This window comes from Pristis pectinata, chromosome 19 (genome assembly GCF_009764475.1).
Source record: "Pristis pectinata isolate sPriPec2 chromosome 19, sPriPec2.1.pri, whole genome shotgun sequence".
NCBI classification, from domain to species: Eukaryota; Metazoa; Chordata; class Chondrichthyes; order Rhinopristiformes; family Pristidae; genus Pristis; species Pristis pectinata.
In genome coordinates, this window is record NC_067423.1 from 20,361,509 (window position 1) to 20,388,165 (window position 26,657).

Below are 26,657 nucleotides of genomic sequence, written 5' to 3' on the forward strand. Positions count from 1 at the left end.
GTATGAAAGCACCAATTCTGTAATTGTGACACTGATGTAAGGCAGGAAGCCATTTTTAGCCGATGACTGCAAATAATTAGAATTCATCCTGATACAATATCAGGTCTAAAACAGATTGCGAGAAGTTTTCATTATTATTCATTACAGATTACAGAGTGGTGTATATTAACTGTTGACTAATGTATCCTATGACAAACTAATCCCAAAAGGGCATCAGCCACTAATTAAAGTAACCCTGCCAGTTCATTTTTGCTATTGAGCACCAACTTGCTCCATCCAGCTCCAATTATAAAGAAATGTTCATGGTTGACAAGGTTTTAGATGTAAATCATTAATGGGACCATCTGCTCTAATGCTGGTCTATTCAAAGCTATATAATACAGGATATTAGTCTGCTACCAAAAGATTTTAATTACATCGCCTTTAGAGTGTTCTGAAATTGGTTCTTAAAACTGCATTTTGTGCAAGCCAATAATTAGAAATTCAGTAAGTAACTGGGGGCAGAGTCTGATTAAGATTTGAAAAGGGAAATGATATATGGTTACATTTCTAGTTTTTCCTTTTTATTGTTTAAGCTTTAAAAGTATTTTCCCCCTTTTCTAATTACAAACACCCAGTAGTTACAATGGAGGTAATTTAGATTTTTGCCTGTTGTGTTATTGGAATGACAATGGATTGGCTGCCTGTTCTGTTCTGAAGTTATGGAGGAGGGGGCTGCTAGATAGGTGAAAGTTGTTAGGATAGAAAACCAACAGAATGGGACATCTAAGCTTACACAATTTGGAAGAGTTATATATTAATGGAGAACATTCAGTCAGGTCATTTGGTTTACCTGCTTCACTTGATCCTGACAGGTCAGGATTTCATTTCTGTTATGTTAAAAAGGTTTGCTTTTACCACAATCATTTTTGTAGATGCACAGGGTCACTGCAGAACTTCAAGGAGCTGGGAGCAGTGGATGCCGTGATCTCAGTGCCAGCAGTTCCTAAGGGTTTTGTGACATTGAATAACTGAATGCTTTTAAGAACAGAATGGATGAAAGGCAGATTTTTAATTGATACTTTTCTGTGAGTGAGACTTGCTTCATCTTTGTTAATGTGTCAGAACAGACAATGGCAGATATAACCAGTTTCATTCTCCACATCCAGAGGAATGCTTTGTGATTGGTGTAGGAGAGTGGGAAAGTGCACAACCTTCACATACGCTTTTCTTACACTTATATTTCTGGTGGGAAATGTACAATTTGTATTATGTTCCAGACAGCTGAAGCTAGGTTTGGTTCAAGGTTTTTCAGATTTTTTTTCAGAGACCTCCTTAGAAATGTATTCATGAAAATGGTGAGGAATCTCAATGGAAACTTATGTGATCCTCAGGATTCAGGAGTCTAGTGAGCTGCTGGAACCTAGGGCATGATCACAGCAGATAAATGAACTGAATGCTTCCCTTCTCTGTTGGATTTTCTTAATTCTTGACAAGCTCCTCATGGTATCCTGCAAAAGGAGGTGCTGTTGGACTTACGGTGCCAGGGTGGAAGAGGGGGAGGCATTCTCTACAATAATCCTGTACTGTGTCTTACACTGTGCGGCAATGTGGGTAACAGCTTTCAGCTTAATGAACACAAGTGAAAGGGTAGCTACTGATGGTACAGTGGAGGGAGCAGACAGTGAGCTGGTGTAGGAGGAATAGAAAATACACACAGGACATAAGATTAAATAATATCTGAACAGTTTACAAGAAGTGATTATAGCTGCAATCTGATCTGGGTGTTTGGGTTTTATTATTACAGTTTATGAGGTTGTCTGGGCTGCTTGATCTGACAGTGCCTTGCAACTGTGTAAAACAGCTACTTGTCTTCATTGGATAATATTAAAGACTTTACACTTCAATTCTATATTGGAGATCTTTCAAATAGTTATTTACAAAGCAAAGGAGATCATTGCGATTTCATGTCTGCTGAAGATACCTTTTTTCTGATTTATTGGCATCAGGCCCTTCCTCACGTAGTTTTGATATCTGATTTGAATGGAGTTAATTGGCAATGCCATACACCTAGTGTAATAACTCTGAAACTTGTATCTGATGGATTATGTTCTGCTGGGCTCTTGGAGGGGAAGTGGGCTTGTCTTTTCCACTGCCCTGATAAATGGCAACCTGAGGCAGATCTAATCCAGCCATCACCTTTCCACTGGCCGCTGTAACAACCTCTCCATTGATTAGCAGCAAAGTCTAGGAGAAGAAAATGGACCCTAGCCACCAGAGCCTGGGTACTGATGCATAACTTACTGCCTATTGTGCTCCCAGTGCCCCCAGGGAAACAGCAGCTGGATCCAGGCCAACTTTTAAGTGAAGCTGCCAGATCACCAGTGATGACTACAGCAAAGGGAAAAGAAAAACTTTTTTAAGAGCTGTCAGTTGCAACACATCCTTGGAGACTGGCCTCTGACCTTGCTTTTAGTGTGCTGTCCCAGAGCAGTGTTTTTTTAGATGATACTCTGGGTTCCATCTTCTTGAAACCAGGATGGCCTCTCCTCAGCATCTGCCAAGCACATTGTTGCCCGTAACCCATTCCTCCAATTCCCACTTTTTCAGTGGTTCAAGCACAAGTCACTGTGTGAACTTTCAACTTCAAAGAGAGCTCATTTCTGCCAAATAACGACATCTGTACTTCGATGGCATCCAGGGGAAGTGACAGGGTTAAACGAATAGGAATCCGCAGGCAAGATGGATTGAATGGTCTCCTGTTAATTTATGATTCAATGATTACTGTGACTGCGCGGTGATTTATAATTACACCATAGCTTATACTTTGATGGCCTGTTCTTGTGTTATACAATTCTAAGTGAAGGCTGGTGAACCTTCTTCCTCAACCATTGCAGTCCATGTGATGAAGATTCTCCCACATTGTTGCGAAGAAGTGAGCTTCAGGATTTTGATTCAGTGACGATGAAGCAATGGTGGTATATGTGTAAATTTGGATTGTGAGGGACTTGAAGATAATGCTGATCCTGTGCACCTGCTGTCCATGAACTTCAAGATGGTGGTGGTTTGGAAGGTGTTGTTGGCGAAGCCTTGGCAAGTTACTGCAGTTCTTTCTTGTGAATAGGTATGGTGCATTGGTAGAGGGGTTTGATGTGTTGCTGGAATGCCAGTACTTATGGTTCATCCCTAATTATCCCTGAAATGAGAAGGCATGAAGAACCAACCACGCTTATTGTAACTGCTTATTGTAGGTGGATCACTTCATCCAAGTTGAAAGCATTCATCACCCTTTGTGACATGCCTGCCTTGTAGATCTGCTGCTGAATACTCAGCCTCTGATCACCTCTTGCAGCAATAGTATTTATGTGCTGGTCTAATTGAGTTTCTGGTCAATGGGGACTCCTAGAATGTCAATGATGAGGGATTTATTGATGGCACCATCAGTGAATGTCAAGACAAGATGTTTAAGTTTTCTCCTGTTAGAAATTACCATTGCTTGGTATTTGTGCAATAGAAATTTTATTTGTAATTTTCAGTCAAAGCATGTGCTTGAGTAGTGCCAGTATTTGGTTTTAAAATTCTGTAGATCATGTGAAACTAACACTTTTGCTTACCTCAGATTATGGCCTTGCTATTATTCTGAAAATTTGATTTGATTTCAATTCTTCATCAACTATTGGTCTGTGGGAAATAATATCCCATTTTCCTGATGCCAGCAATTTCATTTGCAAAAGAGATCAAGGTCCAAAACAATATTGTTCTTATGATATTTGGGTCTATATATCACAGTAAATATTGCGTTGACAATTTGTGCACTGATTTGAGAACTTCAGCTCGCATGCTGTCCTTGAGAATTCCACTTTGTGATGCCTTTCACTGATAGGATGTTCTTTTACTTGCAGGTGTGACAGTGGCTTTGGAGGACGCAACTGTGTACCCATTCTTCCACTGCCGTCCATTCTCAAAGATGACTTTAATGAGAAACCCCACCCTGACCTTTGGCCTGAGGTTCTTGGAGCAGAAAGGGGAAACTTAAATGGGGAAATCATCAAGTCTGGAACAGCACTGGAATTTAATGCGGTTAGGAATCTCTTATTGATATGTAGATGTACAGAAGTTGTTGGAATACACACATGGCCTCAAGTAACAAGGTGGAGCAAGTGAAATTGCCACTGAGTACACTGTCAGCAACAAGGCTGCATACAGCAAGCCCACTTTTGTAACATCGATCAGTGCACAATCTCCAAGAAGTACAGCAGTTGTAATTTTTTTAAACTGGAGTTTGGCACGTATTTGTTTTTTTCTCGTGTGGTTTCTAAGTACCATTCATATCATTGCATGGCTCGAAAATGTTATTTACCACTTAATCCCCTCTTACCATCAGGAGCACCTGATTTAACACAACACCACATTGCCAGGGTGAGTTGAGATAGCTGCATTTCCATAAATGTGAACCTCTCTCCTCCAATAACCAGAAGGCTCGTTCTCTCCCTCTTGGCAAAGTACTGCAGATGGTGGAAGTCTGAAATAAAAACAGAAAATGCTGGAGATGCTCAACAAGTTGGGTAGCACCTGTGGGGTTAATGTTTCTTCAGAATTGTGAAAACTTAGAAATATCTTTTCTGACCTACTGAATATTTCCAGAATTTTCTGTTTTTATTTCTCCATCCCTTATTGCTGGCTGAACTGCAACTACATCTGATTCTTCCAAGTGTATGTGTTGCTATGCAGAAGAGTGCAAGGAATGGAATGATGGCAGAGTGGACAGATTTCTGATGGCAGTTTCAGATGCTGGGCTTTGTCCGTCTGCCTTCCTTTTTTGCTTCTGGTTTCTGTTGAGGAGACATAACTGAGAAGTGTTTTCCAGTGTCCAATTCCAGCTTCCTGTTCGGATATTTCAAAGCATGAGCCTGAGGGAGGCCTTTTGTAATTGTAGGCTGTTGGTAGTTGGCAAGCGTAGCCTTCAGTAGCTCAGGGGTTTTCCCACATCTGCACCCCCAGAACATTAGCCCAGCTAGTTCTTCGGGATTTTCATTCATCCCATTGCCACGTGCAGCTCTGAGATGCAGCTGTCTTCTGCCCCTTCCTCTGCAGTCTGTCATTCTTCAGAATGAAGTGTGATCTCTTTCCGTCCCCATTAGGAAAGGACACTTTTTGCTGTCACATGCTTGCTAATTATCCTCACTTTGCTTATAGAATTGCTTTTGTTGGAGTGATAGTAAGATGAGTTGTGTCAGGTCTGTTCGCTGGTGGATTTCGGGCTAGTGTCCACCAGAATTTCCCAGGTATTCTTATTCTCTTCAGCACTGTGTTCTTGTTTTGTTTCAATGTGACTCAAAGGAGATTTTATTTCAGTACATTAAACACATATTTGTTAGCAAGAAACAAATTGCTGGAAGAACTCAGTGAGTCAGGCAGCGTCTGTGGAGGTAAAGGGATAGTCGCCATTTCAGGTCAAGACCCTGCATCGGGATTGAGATTGTAAAGAGGAAATAACTGGTATAAAAAGGTGATTGGGAGGGATGAGGTCGGAGCTGGCAGCTCCTCTTTATCTCCCCTTTACACTCTTAATCCTGATACAGGGTCTCAACCTGAAACGTCGACTATCTCTTTGCCTCCACAGATTCTGCCTGACCCGCTGAGTTCCTCCAGCAGTTTGTTCCTTTGCTCCAGATCCCAGCATCTGCTGTATCTCGTGTCTCAGATATTTGTTATTTCTGCTTAAGGAGAATTATATTCTTCAGTTGTAGGTCCACGTGAAAAGCAAGCAATTTCACTAACATTATGATTCTTAAGATAAGGGGAAACTTTCCTCAACACACATCAGTGTAGCAATGTGACTCTCTAGGTTGCTGGACATTATTCTGGTGAAGGCATCAATTGAAGGTTGCCCTCCTTGCTCATCAATAAACACATATTCTGTCAATATGTTGCATCATTTTGCATAGTTTATCTTGTGCAGCCACCTATAGTTAATACTTTATGAACTGGTTTGAACTTTGACCAGATTTATTTCTTAATGAGCAGGTTGTTTCACTGGTAACAGCATGCATCTCCCAACGGTTGTCTGAATTGATGCTCTACATTTGTCAGATTTTAATAAAAAATGAATTTGCACTCTCATTCCTATTAACTTCATTTTTGATCTAAATTTCATTTCTATGGGACTTTGTGAAAATTGCAATGAAATTTGAATGTAATGTGGAGTACACAGTACACCACTGCATGTGTGTACACCTTCAAACCCTGGCTTTGATGTAAATCGGAGATGTTACTTTAATTGTTCTGTTTCTACTTATCTTCCTTTTAACAAAAAAAATCCCTCACTAAGGAACTTTTCATTCACTAAACAAACACACTGTTTACATTGCTATGTAGTTTTGGTAAACTGGCACAATTTAAGCCTCTTGTCGTGTGTCTAACCCAGAAGGAATGTGACACCATCCCTCTTTGATGGATTTCTGAATTGATATAATATAAATTAACAGTGTGGACCTCTCCATAGTGCTGTCTAAATGGTATCATAATGGGTGTCTTCATCCTTAAAATCTGAAAAACAATTTTTTGGTGGCTGCAGTATATTTCTTAGAGAGTGATTTCGAAGAGACTTTATTTTTATTACGTGTTCTGTTAATATCCTTACACAATAGCTTGTGTCTTGTGTTAATGCTCTAACATGCTGTACTTAGTGTTGTGTTAATATTCTTAACAATGCATTGAGAATTGTGTCAATATTCTAATGTACTGCAGCATGTTGTATTAATACTGTAAAGCACTGCATGGTTTATTGTATTATTACACTACCATACTGCAGTGTGTATTGTGCTAATATTTTGACAAAGTAAACTGTACATTCTGTTAATACTTTTACCACAATGAATTGTGTTGCTAATGCTTCAACACAACGCACAGTTAATAACCTAGCATACTAGATGGTGTGTTATGTTAATACGTTCACTTCAAAGTATTGTGTGCTGTGTTAAAATTGTAACGTACTACACTGTGTTGTGCTAATATTATAAAGCACTGCACTGTGACTTGTGTCAATATTCCAACACGTATGTTAATATTGTTAATACTCTAACTACAATATACTAAGTGTGGTGTTAGTTCTGTTTTGTTCACATTGTAATACATTGCACTGTATGTTGTCAGAGACATTTCTTTAGATTTTTTCATTCAAAATAGACATTTGGCTATTAATTAAGATATCTGTTCATTTCCAATTAGTTGTACAGTAGTTATGAAAGTAAAATACCCTCATCCTTCGTTTAAATCACACATTGTTGTCATGCCTTAAGCTCTATGTGCTTTTCTGTACAACACAATCTCATTGGTTCTAACCTTTTACTTTCCTCTTTATTTCTTGCAGGAAGGGCTGAGAATGCTGGTTTCCAGGGATCTGGAATGCACGAACACTTTGTACATTCAATTCTCATTCAAGTTCATAGCTAAAGGTCTGCCTTTTTAAAAAATCTTCCCCAAGCACACAATATTGAAAGGATTTCCCACTTAGAAGTTCCACAGAGAGTAGAAGGTGCTGGTCAGAATACTTGCATCTCATGGTGCAGAGATTAAAAATAACATTAATGGCAAACATTTAAAATATACATAACAAATGAAGAAAATTTGAAATCAAGCAAAAAGAGTCCTTAGTGAGGGTAAATTAGATATTATTTCAAGTGAGGCCCTCAGCCAATTCTGGGTTGCTATTGCAACTTAAGGAAATGCCCAAGGTTTCTGCCCGGAAGATAATTTGCCTTGCTAATTTTCTGATCGTGTTTACTGGGGGACTGTGCATGTTGCTTCCCTGTAACCCATTCATGTGTCGAGGTTTCATATGGAACTAATACAGGTAAACTGGCTCTGGAGGGCTCCCAAGGTCAGTGCTAAAGCCCATGTATGCACTTTAACAAGGTCAATCAGGATCAACAGGTTATCCATTCCATGATATGGTGTCAAAGGGACCTGGCGATCAGTTGGTACCAAATTATCAAGGTGTAGATTTCCACTCCTCATTTCTTCCATTCTGTGTACCTGAACTGCAACTGTCAGAGCAGGGCAGAGCAAAGATCAGCTGCAGCCTCTGAGAGGGTGGACAGAGGAAAATCACTTGATGAAGACTCACTCCTTGTATTTTCTAGCAATTTGACCAAGACCACGTAGATTTTCATACATAAGATTTAGTGTGGATAACCTCAGAAAGAGGGTATGAGGGTACCCCTCATACCCTCATAGAAAGAATCTATGAGGGTACTGAATGTGCATGGCTATGACTATATACCCAACAGCAAACACTCCACTGAGATACAAATTCTGAAAACATCCTGAAAGACTCTCTGAAGTCAAAAATGTTATAACTCTTCTGACAATAGCATATTAAAATGACAGAAGGATTATCTCAGCTTATGAGCTAAATATTTAACAGCTGAGTTACAGAGAGGCTGTATTTATGAAAATACCAACCAGCCATTTATATTAAACCATAATAAAGGGAAGCACTCAGCTTGAATGCAGATTTCAAAATTAGTTTATTAATGGATATTTTTCTCTCTGCTTAAAAGGAGTTGCTTTCTTATGTGATCCACACAGTTACTCTAGTGACTACTTAATGTAGAGTCTGTGGAATTTGGACTAATATTCACTGTCAGAATGTGGCTCATACATTTAAATTAAATGTATCAGCATTAGGCTTCAACCCCAATAGGAGTCTGCTGTTATTTTACATTTATATTTAAACAAAATGAACTGAAATTCAATGATTTGTAGTATTTCTAGATCCAGAATTCAAAAGTAATGAAATTTAGGTTGTTTCAATATTAAGTTTCATTGCATTGTGAAATATTCTAAATCATTTCCATCAATTGCTGATAATTATATTTAGCTCCTGTTTTTATTACATTTTTGCCCCTCTTTAGATTGATTCCCCAATCCTAATGTTATGCATGAACTGGAATTATTCCATTGCATTTATTGTGCTCCTGAGTGATATATGAGCAGGTTATTCCTGAAGAGGAAAGGAATTTCTTTTCACACTGTCAGGTTTCAGTGGCTTTTGCACACCAAGGTTTTGGGAGTTGGCCCTGACTATGCAAAGTGATGGAATTCTAGGACATCCTGCTGTGTTGAGGTACCATGGCCTCAAATAGATTTTCTGTCACTATGAATGATATGGAGAGTGAGCTGGCCAAGTTGGTTAGTACGTCATGACAAATTTCTGAAACACTGCATCGTATATTTGTCAATCACACATCTAGTGAGTTTTTCCAGCTCTCAGTGGATCTACCAAACTCTCATTACACTAATGCAAACTGAATTTTAGCAGATTCTTTTAAAAACTGAAATTAATTTATGTGTCAGCCATTTCTGTGATAAGTTGTAGGTTACCAACATATTTGCCCTTGCCTGAATTGCTTCAATAACCATTATACTGACCCCAATACTGTCTTTTTGGCTCAGGTGCTCCTGACCGCTCCCATTCTGTTCTGCTGCAGTATTCCATCAATGGCGGCATTACCTGGCACTTGATGGATGAATTTTACTTTCCTCAGACAACAGAGGTGCTTTTTATTAATGTTCCCTTACCACATGCTGCCCAGACCAATGCAACCCGATTCCGCCTCTGGCAACCCCACAATGAAGGTAACAAATTGGAATTATGTTTACATTGTGTTATCATGAAATAGCTTATGGTACCTTTTGGAATTTATTCAGTTTGTTATAAGTTTTTAAAATAAAATTTGATTTGCAGAATACAGGTAGACATTCCTTTTATTAAAGCTGAACAAGTAACATTCTGATGAACTATGCAACATAACATTTGTGTTTTATGGTTGAGGTTGAACATGAGGACGGATTAACGATAATGGCTTGCTGTGAATGAAACCTCTAATATATTTCAGTCCTCTGAGTCAGGAATATGCAGGTGCAGAGGAAAACTTACCCAATAACCCCGCCCTCACCAATATGCCTCAGTGCCAACAGTAAACCATTCCATCACACTTTCATTTCTTGAGTCAATGATGCACCTGAAAGCACAAGTCCACAAAAGGTAGAATCAAACTTTGTGACATTTCACTGGCGGGCGCAGACTCTGTAGGCCAAGCTTGGTTCAGTTCCCTTTGGTTGTTCATAAAGTTGGCAAATATGTCCTATTACAACATTTTTTTCATGGCAGCAAAGGGCTAATGATGCCATGTAACTGCTAATGTAGTTAGCCTTCATTGTCTGTAGTGCTAGAAAGGACATGACCTACCTCCACAACTGAGTTAGAAAATGTGTTGGTAAAATTATAGTCTGACTTTCAGAGTCTTTTACCATCACTGAAAATGATAAGCCCAGGGAACAGTACCACTCTGATTCTGTGACAACAACTTGCATTTTGACTATTGATTAAATCATTCCATAAATTAAAATTTCAAATATTATTCAGTGTGGCACCAACTACTATTCTTAAATCTTTTTACTTACCTTGATTGAAAGTAAATCTGTACCTGGCAGCTGCATTTTAAGAAGTTTTAGAAAAGATATTGCTGTCTTAATTCATTTTTTCATTCAGAAACAGTGTTAATTCATTTTCATGGAAATCTAAATCCATATAAGATTGGTGTGTTGATATTGAACAACTAAAGCTGGAAAGTCCAACAATAAACTTGTTAACTGCATTCAATACAGAATTAACAATAGATTCGTAATGAAATTGCACAAAAAGCAGTTCTTCTGTTGGGATGTTGCAGCCAAATTCACCCTAATTTTTTTTTGCTGTTCAACAACAAAGGGCAAAAGGAAGAAATCTGGATCATTGATGACCTTATTATTGATGGGAACAATGTGAAAAATTCTGGTGTTTTGTTGGAGACGTTTGACTTTGGACCAAAGGAGGACGACTGGTTCTTCTATCCTGGTGGAAACATTGGTCTTTATTGTCCCTATGTATCAAAGGGAACCATGTAAGAATAACCGTTTCTCTGGTGCATGGGGTATTAGTCTATGACTTTGTGCAATAACAGAAAGAGTTTATTAGCATCTCAATTAACACCCAGTCTCTAAACTCTAGAATTCCTAAACCTCTTCACCTATCTGCCCTTTTCTCCTCATTCAAGATGCTTCCTAAAACCTCCCTCCAAGATGCTTCCTTAAAACCATGATCAAGACCCAGCATTTCCTTCCAGCAGGGAGAAGTCTGCACTTGCTATCCATCTGCATGCAAGGTCCAGATTTAACCTTGTGCAGGACCTGATTGAGAACTTCCGAGCCTCACCACAGAAATGCTGAGAAAATCTGCTCTGGCATTCAGAAACGTTCAATATCATTCAAAAACTATTGAACATTAATTAATTAACTAAAATGATTTTTAAAATATTATGAATATAAATAAATTAAAGCACCTAAAAACTCAATTAATTGACCTCGTATGTGAACAGATTCCTTGTGGCTATTTCCCTCTGAAATGATTGGGCTTTTCCTGACCCAGATGAAACTTTTGGCTTCTATGACCAGAGGATGATCACTATTCCCAAGCTGCGTTTCAGCAGAGCATCCTTCTCAACTTTTTTGGGGCAAATTATATCATATTTCTAATGATCTGTGTATATTGTTTCTTTCATTATTGAAAAATGCTGTTGTATTAACCACCTGAGAATGATTGCATTAACAAGGGCATTATGACCCAGGAATGTATCAGCACCACACCTCTTCATAAGTTTAGACAATGTATCAGGCTCCTTTCACAAAATACATTGTAGGAAACTATTATATGCCACTTATCCTCGGGTACATGTCAACCAAATCAGAGATCCTTTAAGGGGCTTCCTGGAGATAAGTTCCAATGTTTTTACTTCACATCTGTTTTTACACAATTTACAAAATAGCATTATGTCACCAACAAAAAAACCTTAAACTAAAATGTAGCTCTCACCATGAAGCTGCATTCCAATTGCAGACGGTCATATGGAATTAGGTGGAGAAGGAGAATTCTTCTGGCTGCACTTTAATTTGTGGACCACAGTTTCTTTTAAAAAGTGTTCTAGTGATTTACATAAGCATCATAGCATTGCTTCATTCAATATGCACTCCTTGTTGCAGTGATTACTCCCTATCTTACCATGTGGATTTAACTTCATTGTCACTGTGCAGCTTTTTTATTCTGGTTTTGTTTCATACTAACAAGGGAGGAAGATTCTGCCATAGTCTTCGTGTCAAACATGGTTGGGGAACATTCCATCACAACCCGTGATCTGGATGTTAATGAGAACACCATTGTTCAGTTTGAGGTAACATAGCAATATTTACCTGCTTTTGTTTTCGTAACGCAAAACATTTGGACAATAAGTGCATGTGTTCAGAATTTAGGCCACACAAGAACCATTTTGGCCACTAAGTGACATGTTTAATTAAATCAGGCTCCTGAGTGTCCTGCAGGATTGGTTTTCAATTTTCAAATCCATCACTCACTTCATACTGAACTTACACACCAAAACTCAGTTTTCCAGACAGAAGGGAAATTGAGCCAATCATTTAAATAGGGTGACACTTTATATACCAGGGCAATGAAGCCCAAAACAGAACCCCAAAATGCCCTGGCTAAAACAGGAAAATCAAAAATGTAACTTCAAGATTAACCTTTTAATCATTTAAAATAGGCCAGCTAATCTCTTGAAAAGAATAGCAACAAATAATTAAAGTATTAATGTACTAATACACCAAGTACAAATTGTTAGGCCGAAAGTAGAATATTTAGCACTAGAGAGGATCAGTGATAAATATTCCAGGGTTCATAGACATGGTAAAATGTCTGCCATTATATTTAACTTGACAACAGCACAGCTGTAAGAGAATTAAAAACAAAAGCAAAGTAATCTGGGCCAGGTCAAAGTTGTCCTAAGAACATTTTGTATTTCCCAATACTTCTTTGAATCAAAACCTTGTTGCCTTCTCAATGAAAACCTTCCAAAGACACTTCAGCAGCAACATGTGATAGCATCACTATGTTTCTTCTATAATTTCAGATCAATGTTGGATGTAACATAGATAGTTCAGCTTCTGATCCAATTAGACTGGAGTTCTCACGGGATTTTGGAGCCACATGGCACTTGCTTCTTCCACTCTGTTACAGCAGTGGGCACATTAGCTCACTTTGTTCAACTGAGCTCCATCCGAGCAGCACTTATTATGCTGGAACCACCCATGGATGGAAGAGGGAGGTCATCCATTTTGGCAGGCTCCATCTTTGTGGGTGAGTTCCTATTTTCAGAATACTTTATTTTTATTTAAACCTTTTTTCTTTCTACACACTTGAACTGGAATTCTTAGGACTCAGAAGAGTTGTCATCTTTCCATCCCAGTTGCACGCTGATGGTCAACAGTTTGTTGAGCCTTGTCTGGTGTGGCTCAGGAGTCCACTCGCCACAGCAGTCTCTGCTACAGCTGAACATATGAAGGCTGTGGGCTGAGAATGTGCAAAATTTGCCAACCCCCCTTCTCCCTGGACCAATTCTCATACCACTGAGCTTTTCTGTTTCTCCTCATCTCTTCTGATGTCCTCCTGAGAGGCCAGCTTCTAGTTGCCCTGACCAGTGGTGGCTATCTTCTATTTGTCTGATTTGATGCTCTGCATAATTTTGCTTTTATTTGTACTTGTGGCAGTGGTATAGATGCCCAATGATGCTATAGCCAGTTCACTGCATCGATTTCCATTGAAATACCCCTGCCATACATCCAATGAACGTGGCTAATTAATGAGTGTATGCTGGCAGAATTGGCACACTCCAGGACTTCTCTGTTGGTGACCTTATCCCTCCAGGTGAAACGTAGGACTAGGCGTAGTGAAGGTGAGAACTATAAAGCCTATTTTTATGCCTTGCATAAGCTGTCCAACCCTCACTACTTAGAAGAGTGCATTAAAGGCTAGATTCATAGTCTGGCAGGCTACTGTTGATCTGCACCCTTGGTCGGTTTGGAGATAAGAGTTACAGCTTTTGCAATATAGGTATTGATTTCAGCACCAAGTGATATATTGCAGATGATTTGGAGCCTAGATATGTGAAGCTTTCAACAACCTTCAGTAAACATTATCAATGTTAATGGATGGTGGTAAGGAAGCACTCAAGGCCGTGGCATTCATCAGGGGGTCTGTCCGTGGAGGTGTTCCTCAGTATGGGATGCTTGTATGCAATCGGTGTCAGAATGGAATCTTGTTCCACTCTGCTGTGCATCTCAAAGGTTTCCCATCATTGTTGTCTTTCACCTCATGTTGCCATGAAAGGAACAGATCACACTGAGCAGGTTCAGCAGGCAGCCAGTTTTCCCAACTGAAGAAACTGCCCTTGTTCAAACAATCAAGTCCTTTGGTAATGTCGATGAAAGCATTTATTTGCAGACCTGAACTGAGAAAATTATATCGATTATGAATCTTCCAGTTCTAAAGCCATTCTGGGATCTGTTGTCAATAAAGAGTTAATAATTTATTAATTGACCTTGATCTAGCCTTATCTTCTCATAATATCCCAGATTTGGTCAAGTGATACCACAACTGAGAGGTTATACCCATCAGGATAATTTGTACATGTTGACACTCTTCCCTCTTTCGGGAAAATTACAGGGAAGATTGAATGGCCTACTTCTGTTCCTACATCTTATGGTCCTAGGAAAGAGTTTTTGAGGCTTTTGGAAGCATTTGATAGGGTGGATGCGGTGGAGACCAAAACTGGAGCCCCTGAATGTACTTTGAAATGAGCAGATGTGGCATTTTATTGACATTGGGTGTGCTCACAGATTGGGGCTTTCACTGGGCCTCTCTTGTGACCTCTGCCCCATTTTCCTAATTCAGGGTAAATAGGATGTACTGAAAGGGCTTCCAGCACTGTGTTCACTCTCCAGGGAGCTCACATGGTGTTTGAACTGGTAAGAACACTATTTAAACGGCTGTCCTTGGTCCCACCTCACTGTTGCACATCCAGTATCTGGGGAGCAGGCCTGAGATCTGGCAACCAATGGGAGTTCTGGGGAATAGTCAAGAAGTCCAAGGAATAGTCAGAGATCTTGGCAGCAGATGGAAGATCTGGAGAGCAGGCAAGAGATCTGGAGAATAGGCCCATGATCCTCCATCACTCATTCCCTGGACTTCCAGTGGATCACCAGGAAATTTCCCCTGAACCCCATGACAGCCTGTCGTCAAGGATAAAGCCTCAGGAAATAAAAACTTTGCTTGAAATTAATAAGGTTCTTCAATCGTACTTCTCCTAAACCTGAGGGAAACATTGCCAGGAATTCGGACCTTTTCTTTGTGCCTATTCCCGGTATAAGATTATCCTATGCCTCTCTCCTTTGGCTTTCCTCTTCTCTTTGTTCAAGCCATGAGTGTCAATCACATTTGCTCTGGCCATCCTCAACAGATACTTCCAAGTTCACTTCTGAAGATGACTTTTGCCCAACGTTCAGGTGGCACCTTTCCATGGGTACAAACACAGATAAGTGGGTTGCTGCCAGAGCAATCATTCCAATTGCTTGCCCTCACTGGTCAATGCAGCTTGTCCAGAAGCTGACAAGGGATGCACAAAGTTTGCAGAGATACAGTAGGTGACTTATTCCTCGGGAAAATGAACTCCAAACATCTTCACCTACAGAGACATGGAAGAAAATTCTTCATTTAGTTAGTACATTTTCAATGTGTGCCAGACGTTCTTTGATACAGTTTAAGGTAGTTCAGAGGACCCATATGTCAAAAGATAAGCTAGCCCGTTTTTATCACCATACAAATCCTATATGTGACAGATGTAAATTGAATGTGGCTTCTTTAACACATATGTTCTGGTCCTGTCCTCTTTTGGAAAAATACTGGAAAGACATTTTTAACATTATTTCAACTGTATTGAATATTGATTTACAACCTCACCCTATCACTGCAATTTTTGGATTACCAAGGATAGAGTCTGGCCATTTATCTGCTTCCACTTACCGTATGATTGCCTTTGTTACATTAATGGCCAAACGATCCATTTTGCTTAAATGGAAGGATCCAATACCCCCTACTACTTTTCAATGGTTCTCTCAAACTATATCGTGTTTAAACTTGGAAAAAATTAGGAGTGGTACTGTTGATCCTTCGCTTAAATTTGAAGATATTTGGAATCCATTTATTCAATATTTTCACATGATATAGATCCCTCTTCAATAACTTTCCAATTTAGAGGAACGGAGTTGACGACATAATATTGCTCTGTTTCTATTGAGAAATTTCAGTCCAGTCTTTTTTTTCTTTTTTTTTTTCTTTTGAAATTTTTCTTTTTAGTTTGGTTTGATATATTGTTCATAATTTTTCTTATTGATTTGGGTTTTTTTTTCTTTTCTTTTAAATACACAATAAATCTTTTTCTTTCCTTTCTTTTATATTACATTCATTTAGTAAGAGATCGTGGGATCTACAAATTTTTTTAATATTTTATTATTCTTTATGATTATCTATGCCATGATTGTTCTCCTGATCTCTTTGTATAACGTGTACAAACATCAATGTTATATATTAATCTGTATTAATTTGTAAACTAATAAAAAGATTGAAAAAGAAAAAAAAGTAGGTGACTTATTCCTAATCTGAGTTTCCTTGAAGAAGACCATCAGATTGCCTTGATCAAGCTGACCAATGTCCAGAACTCCCGTCCATGGGTGCAAGATTTATACAAAGCTCCCTTTGTTGCATCTCAGTACCAGGCAAGCAGCTTCTATCGCCTGTATGAAATCTCCTTTCCTTTAGCTCATACGATAGAAATATTCCTTCTTGTTCCTACAGGTCAGTGAGGTTTCGATGGTACCAAGGCTTCTACAGGCTAGGTTCTCAACCAGTGACCTGGGCCATTGATAATGTTTACATCGGGCCCCAGTGTGAGGAGATGTGTAACGGCCATGGCAGCTGTGTCAGTGGAACTCGCTGCATTTGTGATGCCAGGTATTCTGGACCCACCTGCAAAATCAGCTCCAAAAACCCAGACTTCTTGAAAGGAGATTTTAAAGGTAGGTTGGAAGAAAAATATATATTTGTAGGCTTGTGAGGCTTAGGTTACATGAAGTAGTGGAGTGACTGTATCTACGGTGAATGGAAACCTTTTGAGTGATGTGTAATTTCCAGGATATTTTACACTGAATGGGAGATGTGGAGCTGTCCGAAGTTAGGTTGTGGATGGGAGGCGGTGGTGGGGGTTTGGGTGTGTGCAGTGGGGTGGGGGTTGATGGGTGTGGATGGGAGTAGTAGGGGTGATGGATGCAGGAGCTGGTGGGTGGATGTGGGTGGAGCAGTGGTGGGATAGGGAAGGGAAGGGATAGTGGGCAGTGGGAGCAGTTGGTCATGATTAGATGTGGGTGAATGTGGAGCATGTTGGTAAGGGTGGTGTTGGTGGGTGTGGGCAGGGATGATGGACATAGGCAGAGGTGGTTTGTACGGGCAGAGGTGAGGGGCATGCAGGGTGTGGGCCATAGTAGAGTGAGGTGCTGGATGTGGGTAGTAATGGGGCTCGGGATTGCAGATGGTGCTGGGGGCCGGTTTGGTGAGGGTGGGAGCAGGGTGGGGTGGAGGGTGTCGAAGGGGTTTCTGGGGAAGAGGGTAGGATTTGCTTCAATCACATCAGGTCACAAATAAAACATATAAAATAGTGTGAAAATCAGTGGCTGTCAAGCAGGGATTCCCCTCACTTTCCACGCCAACTTGTGGCTTTCTGTCTGTTAGAGTGACAGAGTAGAAACTCACATGTTGGTGGAGGTATAAGTGAAAATCAGTCCCCTCAGCATCAGTAGTGGACTGTGAGCCCCTGCTCAACACTAATATCCAGCCTGTCTGAAAGTTAGACCTTCATAGTCAGATAGGGCTTGGGGTGGTGGGTAAGGTTTGACTCGTCCGAATGCTGTGGACCCTGTGGCATCAGGAGAGCCTGATAGACCAGCTGGATGTTCCTGGCTGTCATCGTTGTACAATTATTTCCAATGAAAGGAAAGAAACATTTATCTTTGTAGAGGACTTCATTAAAGCTTTTGCTTCAACATGGTGATGGCAGTGCAGTCAAAGTTATATCAGCAAATGTAGCAGCTTCAGGAATTGCAGCTGGTGGTTCTATTTTTAGTTGTATTATTTGAAGGAACATGGGCAGAGTATCTTGTGTCAGAAAGTGGCCCTAAACCCATAAAGCAGTGACACAGTGAGGTGAGAGCAGTACTACCAGTGGGCATTAAAAACTGTTGCCATTATTGCAGCATTTACTGGGTATGATTATTGGTTGTCTTGAAATATCAGGCTGCCAGAGTGTTTGCAGTGATGGAGCAGGTTAGGAACATCATCAATGCAGAGAGTGAGTGAAGGAGCAGGCTAGAGGTGATCCGTTTAAATTACTTCAAGCTTTTTATTTCCCTGAAGGATTATCCAAAGGTTAAAAGTTCAGAAATAGGAAAATTATCCAAAGATTAAAAGTTCAGAAACAGTTCTCTGATGTGAAATAATACATTTCCTGCATCATATGCATGGTTATAATTCACTTTGGATTTGTTATAGTCAATTGCTGTTGCAGCCATTTTATAACATTGTTTGCATATCAATTCTAACCAGTCCTGACTTGCTTTCATTCTTAGGTCCAATAGACCCAGAGAAATTTTTGGTGGTCAGTGGCGGCAAACCATCCAGGAAATGTGGTTTAATGTCCAGTGGGAACAGCCTCTTCTTCAGTGAAGAGGGCCTGCGCATGTTGATGACTGTTGATATGGATTTGTCACAAGCAAGGTATTCAGAACACGTTCAGTCGCAAGATATTTCTTCCTTGTTCTCCTCTTGTTAAAGCCTTTTGTAATGAGGCCTCCTGTGAAATCCTGTATTCAATATTCAGGTGCGAATGAGAAAAATCCATTCAGGGTATCAGACTCTCTATACCTAACCATATAATTTCTGCCTCCCTTGTGTCTTGATACAGACTTCCTATGGTCACAGTAATGCAACCACTAATGTTTCCAATAGATCTATACTCACTGTACCAAGCCATGGCCCATTCTAAATGTGGAATTGTTATTTCCCAAGTCAGTTTTAGCTTCAGATCAATTTCCCATGATGACCTCTAACCTTGACACACCAGTGTCTCTTTCCTTCCGATTTCTTTCCCCCTCAACCCCAGGCACAGATTTTGAAATACTTGTTCTCTTTCATCAGGAGCAGAAATATTTTTTGGTTCCTTTCCACTTTGAGGTTTGGCATTATTTGCCTGATGTTTCAAAAATATACAATAACACAAAACGGGTTCCCTCCCACCAGTTCCCAAGATACTCATTCCCCGTTTGCCAGGACTGTGCCTTGAAGAATTAATTCAAACAACTCACTGAGAACAGGTAACCATGTTCAGCTGTCATGTTGAGAAGATAAGAGAAATTCCACGCATCTCTTTTTCTTCCTGATTTCTAAGAAACAGACATTTTCATCTCATTGTGTCAGAGCATACTTTAATCTCTTGTCAGTTAAGAGTTCGCGATTCTCTCCCTGAAGTGGTGGTGAAACTGCAAATTTGAGACCTGAAGGTTGATAACACAAATATTCAAGATGATGCTGAGTGCTGATGTATTGCCCGGTGGTTTACACTGCACCTTCAGTCCTACTCTAATGCAAGCCTGTGGGACTGTGGATGCTTTTAATGAGTTCTCATTAAAAAAGGGAGTTTTCAGAGTCAGACCCTGCCAGTAACCAATAGAATTTACTTTAATATAAGAGAATAAACACCTACACTTTCCAGATGAAACAACAAATATCAAGTGCTCCTGCTGCAGAGTGCTCAGAATTCCTTTCAGGACATCTTTTGTATTTGTTGCATCTGCTGTAAGTGTTGTATTTGAGGTTGTCAATCATATTCAGAAACCATGGATCATGCGCCTCATTTTAAAGAGGTATTTGATTAAAAAGAGAAAAGAACTCGGGAATTTTTTGTGGATTTTCTGACCTTGAAAGTCCTCTCTGCCCCTGGAAACAGGAATCAGATATTTATAAAGAACTGCCTTTTTATAGTCACTGCCCCTGTAATTAACCTTCAACAGACCTTAGGTTATCATTATTTGGGCCACTACACAAGATGTATCTGAAAATTGACTTTAGTGAAGTAAGCCAGATTCAGCACAGGAAGGTTACAGTTTGGAAGGAGGTCATTTGACCCATTGAATACATGCCCTGTGCAAGAACAATTCAGTGGGTCCCACCCCACCCCCCCGTCCTTCTCCCAAAACTCTGAATTTTTTCCCAATTCTATTGTCCAGTTCTGCTTGAATGCTATGATTCCACATCCTGACTACTTGTTACATAAAAATGTTTTTCCTCATGTCACTTTTGATTCTTTTGCCAATTTGCTTCATTCTGTGACTTCTGGTTCTTGACCTATCCCCCAATGGAAAGTGCCCCCGTCTAAATCCTTCATGATACTGAATACCTCTGTCAGAATCTTCTCAACCTATTTTGTTCCAGGGAGACCAATCCCATTAATTCCAGACGATCCGTCATCTCACAGAAAATCTCTTCTGCAGCATATAGGGCATTCACATCTCTCTTAAAATGAGGCACCCAATACTCCAGTTATCCAGTTATAGCTGAACCGGTGTCTTGTCATAGTTCACTGTAGCCTCATTGCTCTTTTCCAAGTGACTGCTAATTCTGTCCCAGATTATTGTCTCTAGAACTTTCCCTATAACCAAAATTAAACTGATGAGCATGTAACTGCTGCGTTTACATTTAAAACCTTTTTGAACATGGGAGTAACGTTTGCAATTCCCCAGTCCTCAAGCACCACCCCAGAATCTGTTGACTTGGGGTAGGACTCTGCAACTTCCTCCCTTAGTTCCCTCAGCAATATAGAATATATCCCATCTGCACCAGGAGGTGATTTATTTACTTGAAGAACAGCTAGCCTTACTAGCATCTCCTCCTTAACAACTTGTAGCCCTCCCATTATCACAGTAACATCTTCCTTTGCTGAGATTTCAGCTGCACCTTCTTATTTAGGAGGATCACATCTGTGGTATAAATAGTCAAAAAACCACAAGAAATACATGAACAATGCCATCAGTCAGCTGATAATATTAAAGTTACGTAAAGCTGCCATGTAAAACCACAGCCTATTCTCAGGGGATTGAAACATAGAGACATTTGCCTTCACTTCTCAGAAAAATCCTGGTTTTAATTTCCGGTCCACAATCCCACCTGGACTAGAGTATTGCTCCAGGTTGGAAACAGATGTGATGTGGTCCACTGTGCCATGATGTTTCCAGACAAGCGGATCAGCTGGCATTCCAACATTTACCAAGAAATTTGCCACACGAATCAATTTATTATGTGAGGAAGGATATTTTAACAGTAAATCATGTACCTGTGATGCTGTTGCAAGTAAGTTTTTCATGGCACCTGTGCATACATGTACATATGACAAGAAACTCGACTTTGACTTTGAGGAAGGATATTTTAATGGTGAAATGCCAGCTAATTTATTACATTTTCCACTCAGGTTTGTGCAATTCTTCTTGAGACTGGGCTGTGGGAAGGCATCACCTGACCCCAGGAGCCAGCCAATGCTTTTACAGTATTCCATGAATGGTGGCCTGAGCTGGGGCGTCCTGCAGGAATTCCTCTTCAGCAACTCGAGTAACGTGGGCCGATACATCGCTCTGGAGATTCCCCTGAAGGCCCGTTCCTCTTCCACCCGGCTGCGCTGGTGGCAACCCTCCGAAGATGGGCATTTTTACAGCCCCTGGGCCATTGATGAGGTGAGGTTGTGCAGCTGAAGGCAAGCGCGGTACATTGAACATGTGAAGGGCCGTGTTGTATGCAAGGCTTCTTGCCCCCAGCCAAGGGGATGCGGATAGACGGGGCAGAGTTTGTTGGGAGTGTCCAGGAAGGACTCCTGACACAGTATGTGGACAGGCCGACTAGAGGAGAGACCGAACTGGACCTGGTACTAGGCAATGAGCCTGATCAGGTTTCAGATCTCTCGGTGGGAGAGCATTTTGGAGACAGTGCCCATAACTCCTTGACCTGTACCATAGCCTTGGAGAGGGATAGGAGCAGACAATATGGGAAATATTAAATTGGGAGAGGGGGAGTTATGCTGTTAGGCAGGAACTTGGGAGCGTAGATTGGGAACAGGTGTTCTTGGGGAAGTGCACAATGGAAATGTAGAGGTTGTTTAGGGAGTATCTACATGGTGTTCTGGATAGGTTTGTCCCACTGAGGAAGAGTAAGGATGGTAAAGTGAAGGGACCATGGTTGACACGAGATGTGGAATATCTTGTCAAGAGGAAGAAAGAAGCTTACCTAAGGTTTAGAAAGCAAGGATCAGGCAGGGCTCTTGAGAGTTACAAGGCTTGAGAGGAAGCTTAAGAATGGACTTAGGAGAGCAAGAAGGGGGCATGAAAAGGCCTTGGCGAGTAGGATTAAGGAAAACCCCAAGGCACTCCACACATATGTGAAGAATAGGAGGATGACTAGAGTGAGGGTAGGACCGATCAAGGATAAAAGAGGAAACATGTGCCTGGAGTCGGAAGAGGTAGGGGAGGTCCTTAATGAATACTTTGCTTCAGTATTCACCAGTCTGAGAGACCTTGACATTTGTTAGGATGGTATACAACATTCTGATATGCAAGGGCATGTCGACGTGAGGAAAGAGGATGTGCTGGAACTTTTGAAAAACATTAGGATAGATAAGTCACCGGGGCAGGACGGGATATATCCGAGGTTGTTACGGGAAGCAAGGGAAGAGATTTCTGCACATTTAACGATGGTCTTTGCATCCTCACTGGCCACAGGAGTAGTGCCAGATGATTGGAGGGTGGCAAATGTTGTTCCTTTGTTCAAGAAAGAGAGTAGGGATAACCCTGGGAATTACAGACCAGTGAGTCTTACTTCAGTGGTGGGCAAATTACTGGAGAAGATTCTTAGAGACAGGATTTATGAGCATTTGGAGAAGCATAGGCTGATTAGGGACAGTCAGCATGGCTTTGTGAGGGGCAGGTCGTGCCTCACGAGCCTGATTGAATTCTTTGAGGATATGACAAAGCATGTTGATGGAAGTAGAGCAGTGGATGTGGCATACACGGATTTTAGTAAGGCATTTGATAAGGTTCCTCATGGAAGGCTCACTCAGAAAGTCAGGAGGCATGGGATCCAGGGAAACTTGGCTGTGTGGATTCAGAATTGGCTCGCCCATGGAAGACAGAGGGTGGTAGGAGATGGAGTGTATTCTGCCTGGAGGTTGACGACCAGTGGTGTTCTGCAGGGATCTGTTCTGGGACCCCTGCTCTTTGTGATTTTTATCAATGACTTGGATGAGGATGTGGAAGGGTGGGTTAGTAAGTTAGCTGATGACACTAAGGTTGGTGGTGTTGTGGATAGTATGGAAAGTTGCTGTAGGTTATAACAGGACATTGATAGGATGCAGAGCTGGGCTAAGTAGTGGCAGATGGATTTCAACCTGGATAAGTGTGAAGTGATACACTTCAGGAGATTGAATTTGAAGGCAGAATACAAGGTTAATGGCAGGACTCTTAGCAGTGTGGAGGAACAGAGGGATCTTGAGGTCCATGTCCATAGATCCCTCAAGGTTGCTGTGCAGGTCGATAGGGTTGTTAAGAAGGTGTATGGTGTGTTGGCCTTCATTAGTTGGGGTATTGAGTTCAAGAGCCACGAGGTAATGTTGCGGCTCTATAAAACTCTGGTTAGATTTGGAATATTGTGTTAAGCTCTGGTCACCTCATTATAGAAAGGATGTGGAAGCTTTAGGGAGGGTGCAGAGGAGATTTACCAGGATGCTGCCTGGATTGGAGAGCATGTTTTATGAGGATAGGTTGAGCGAGCTAGGGCTTTTCTCTTTGGAGAGAAGGAGGATGAGAGGTGACTTGATAGAGGTGCACAAGACAATAAGAGGCATAGATCAAGTGGAGAGTCAGAAACTTTTTCCCAGGGTGAAAATGGCTAATATGAGGGGGCATAATTTTAAGGTTATTGGAGGAAGGTATAAGGGGGATGTCAGATGTAAGTTTTTTATACAGAGAGTGGTGAGTGCGTGGAACACACCGCCAGCAGAGGTGGTGGAGGCAGATACATTAGGGACATTTAAGAGACTCTTAGCAAGGCAAATGAATGATAGAAAAATGGAGGGCTATGTGGGAGGGAAGGGTTAGATAGCTCTTAGAACAGGATAAAATATCGGCACAGCATTGTGGGCTGAAGGGCCTGTACTCTACTGTAATGTTCTGTGTTCTAAGGGCAAACGTTGTGAAGTGTTAGGACCATAATTAAGGGCAGATAAACAACAGCTGGAATTCCTGATCCTGTTGGCTGTTTAGTGATCACTGTTGGAATCTGCGTGTGTCTGGACTGGCGAAGACCAGGTCCCAGACTCAGTGTCTCCAGCCACAGCAGAGGAATGGCCAATGGGCTAAAGTTTTAGAGGACTATTTTCCTCTGCGGATGGTACCACAGCCTGAGTCCCTGTCACCAGGAAAGAACAACCTGGAGCAGGTTAGGCTGAGAAAGGCTGTTTGATCCTTGAACAATCCTCCAGATGAGTGATAACTCCCCTTTACAATTAGCCTCAGGAATGCCGTGTGTTATTTTTCTTAGACCTCCATGGTAGTCAGAAAACCCCCAAAACAGAGTCACAGAGAGATGCAGCATAGAAATAGACCCACTGAAACTACACCAACTATCAACCTCCCATTTACACTATCCCTACCTCAATCACACATCCCCACCATCATCCTGCAAATTCTGTCATTAATCTACACACTAGGGGCAATTTACCATAGAACAATACGGCACAATACAGGCCCTTCGGCCCACCATGTTGTGCCACCCTTCAAACCACACCTATGACTATCTAACCCCTTCCTCCCACATATCCCTCTAACTTAAATTCCTCCATATGCTTATCTAAAATCGCCAGTTAACCTACTGATCCAAATGTCTTTGGCATGTGAGAGGGAATCAGAGTAAACCCAAACAGTCACGGAGAACATGCAGCTCCACACAGGCAGCACCTGAGGTCAGCATTGAACCTGGGTCTCTGGCACTGGGAGGCAGTGGCTCTATCAGCCTCACCACTGGCTGCCCCTTCATTCTCCTTTTAGCCGCCATTCAAAATTGGCTGGTGGTTTGGAAACAAACCCTAGAGCCAAACTCTGGTAATATTTTTAGCTTGGTGTATCAGTGCTTGTGATTTGCTCTGTGTGTAATGTTTCTTACTCTTACTGTTGCCTCTCTGAATAAAACAGATCATAATTGGAGGAAGCATTATGGGAAACACAGTGATTGAAGATAACTTCAGCACTCTGGATAACAGGAAGTGGCTGCTACACCCTGGAGGCACCAAGATGCCAGTCTGTGGTTCGACTGGGGATGCACTGGTGTTCATTGAGAAAGCCTACACCCGTTATGTTATCTCCACTGACGTAGTGGTGAACGAAGATTCTTTCTTGCAGTTTGATTTTGCTGCCTCCTGCTCTGTCACAGATTCTTGCTATGGTAAGTAACTTCTTGATGAATAAACTTTGGGGGGGGGTCCCCTCTGCTTGCTTTATTGTGGAACAGGCTCCCCATTCACCAATCCCTGGAGAGGCCGACTCCACCCCAGGTTTCAGGAATAGGATCTTCTGCATAGACAGGGCAGGTATCACAAGGGCCTTGGTATCTCAAAGATCCCTGCACAGGATTGACTACCTCTCCCCGGTAAAGGTTTAGAGGCCTTCTGCAGTGAAATAAGTTTCCTTTGCGATATCACCACCACTGAAGAGCGCTAACCTGGTTCAATACCCACCACTGTCTGTAAGGAGTTTGTACATTCTCCCCGTGTCTGTGTGGGTTTCCTCTGGGTGCACCAGCTTCCTCCCACATTCCAAAGACGTACGGGTTAGGAAGTTGTGGGCATGCTATGTTGGTGCTGGAAGCGTGGGCTGCCCCCAGAACACTACACAAAAGATACATTTCACTGTGTGTTTCAATGCACATGTGACTAATAAAGATATCTTATCTTATCTTACAACGCCTTCAACCACTGCCATGCTGCTCAGGGGTAATGGAGTGCGGATTGTAAAGAAACAGTGAAAACCATGGATAATTTTGGTGCATTCAAGTCTGAAACCAAACTCCATGTTCCCAACCAGGAATTTCTGTTTCGTCCCTTCTAAGGTCCAGAAATTTCAGGGCCTGGGCATTTAACCTGCTATATATGAAGGGTGATCCCACAGGCCACTCTTTGATCAGTGGACTGCACTCAGGGATCACAAGCCATAGAGTCAGGTTGAAAAACTGTAGTGTATTTCCATCTGGGTTTTATGAGTGTGGGTCATGTGGGGGGGGGGGGGGGCATGAGACTGCAGAATTACTAGTAGAATGCACATGAAATGTACATTGAACACAAGGCTGGCCAAAGTTTTGTGCCCGAGTTAAAACTGAATCATTTGCATATTAACAAATATGTTAGATGTGCCCATGTAGTGGTTGCTATAGATGCATTTCACTGTTCCTTTCTTTAAAGTAGTTGTTTAGTGCTTAATTAGCCATCAGTTATTTTATCAGCCTTTGTATTAGTTGATCAGTAGTGAAGTGCGAAACCTGATAGCAAACACGCATCAATAAATGAGGATGGCCATCCAGTTTCATGAGACTGCCCCTTCCCCAGGCCACG

General features: G+C 41.2%; 1 protein-coding gene across 5 annotated transcripts in view; it reads left to right on the top strand.

The window, feature by feature from the left end:
- reln (reelin) overlaps positions 1–26,657 on the top strand; it is a 276,572-nt gene that overhangs the window by 197,770 nt on the left and 52,145 nt on the right. For all 5 annotated transcript variants that reach the window (XM_052034310.1, XM_052034309.1, XM_052034308.1 and 2 more), the window contains 10 exons: positions 3,882–4,059; positions 7,352–7,436; positions 9,439–9,621; positions 10,757–10,928; positions 12,149–12,251; positions 12,987–13,213; positions 16,766–16,986; positions 18,589–18,736; positions 21,483–21,741; positions 25,246–25,495. In XM_052034310.1, coding sequence (XP_051890270.1) covers positions 3,882–4,059; positions 7,352–7,436; positions 9,439–9,621; positions 10,757–10,928; positions 12,149–12,251; positions 12,987–13,213; positions 16,766–16,986; positions 18,589–18,736; positions 21,483–21,741; positions 25,246–25,495 — 1,826 coding nt within the window. The remainder of the gene's footprint in view (positions 1–3,881; positions 4,060–7,351; positions 7,437–9,438; positions 9,622–10,756; positions 10,929–12,148; positions 12,252–12,986; positions 13,214–16,765; positions 16,987–18,588; positions 18,737–21,482; positions 21,742–25,245; positions 25,496–26,657) is intronic.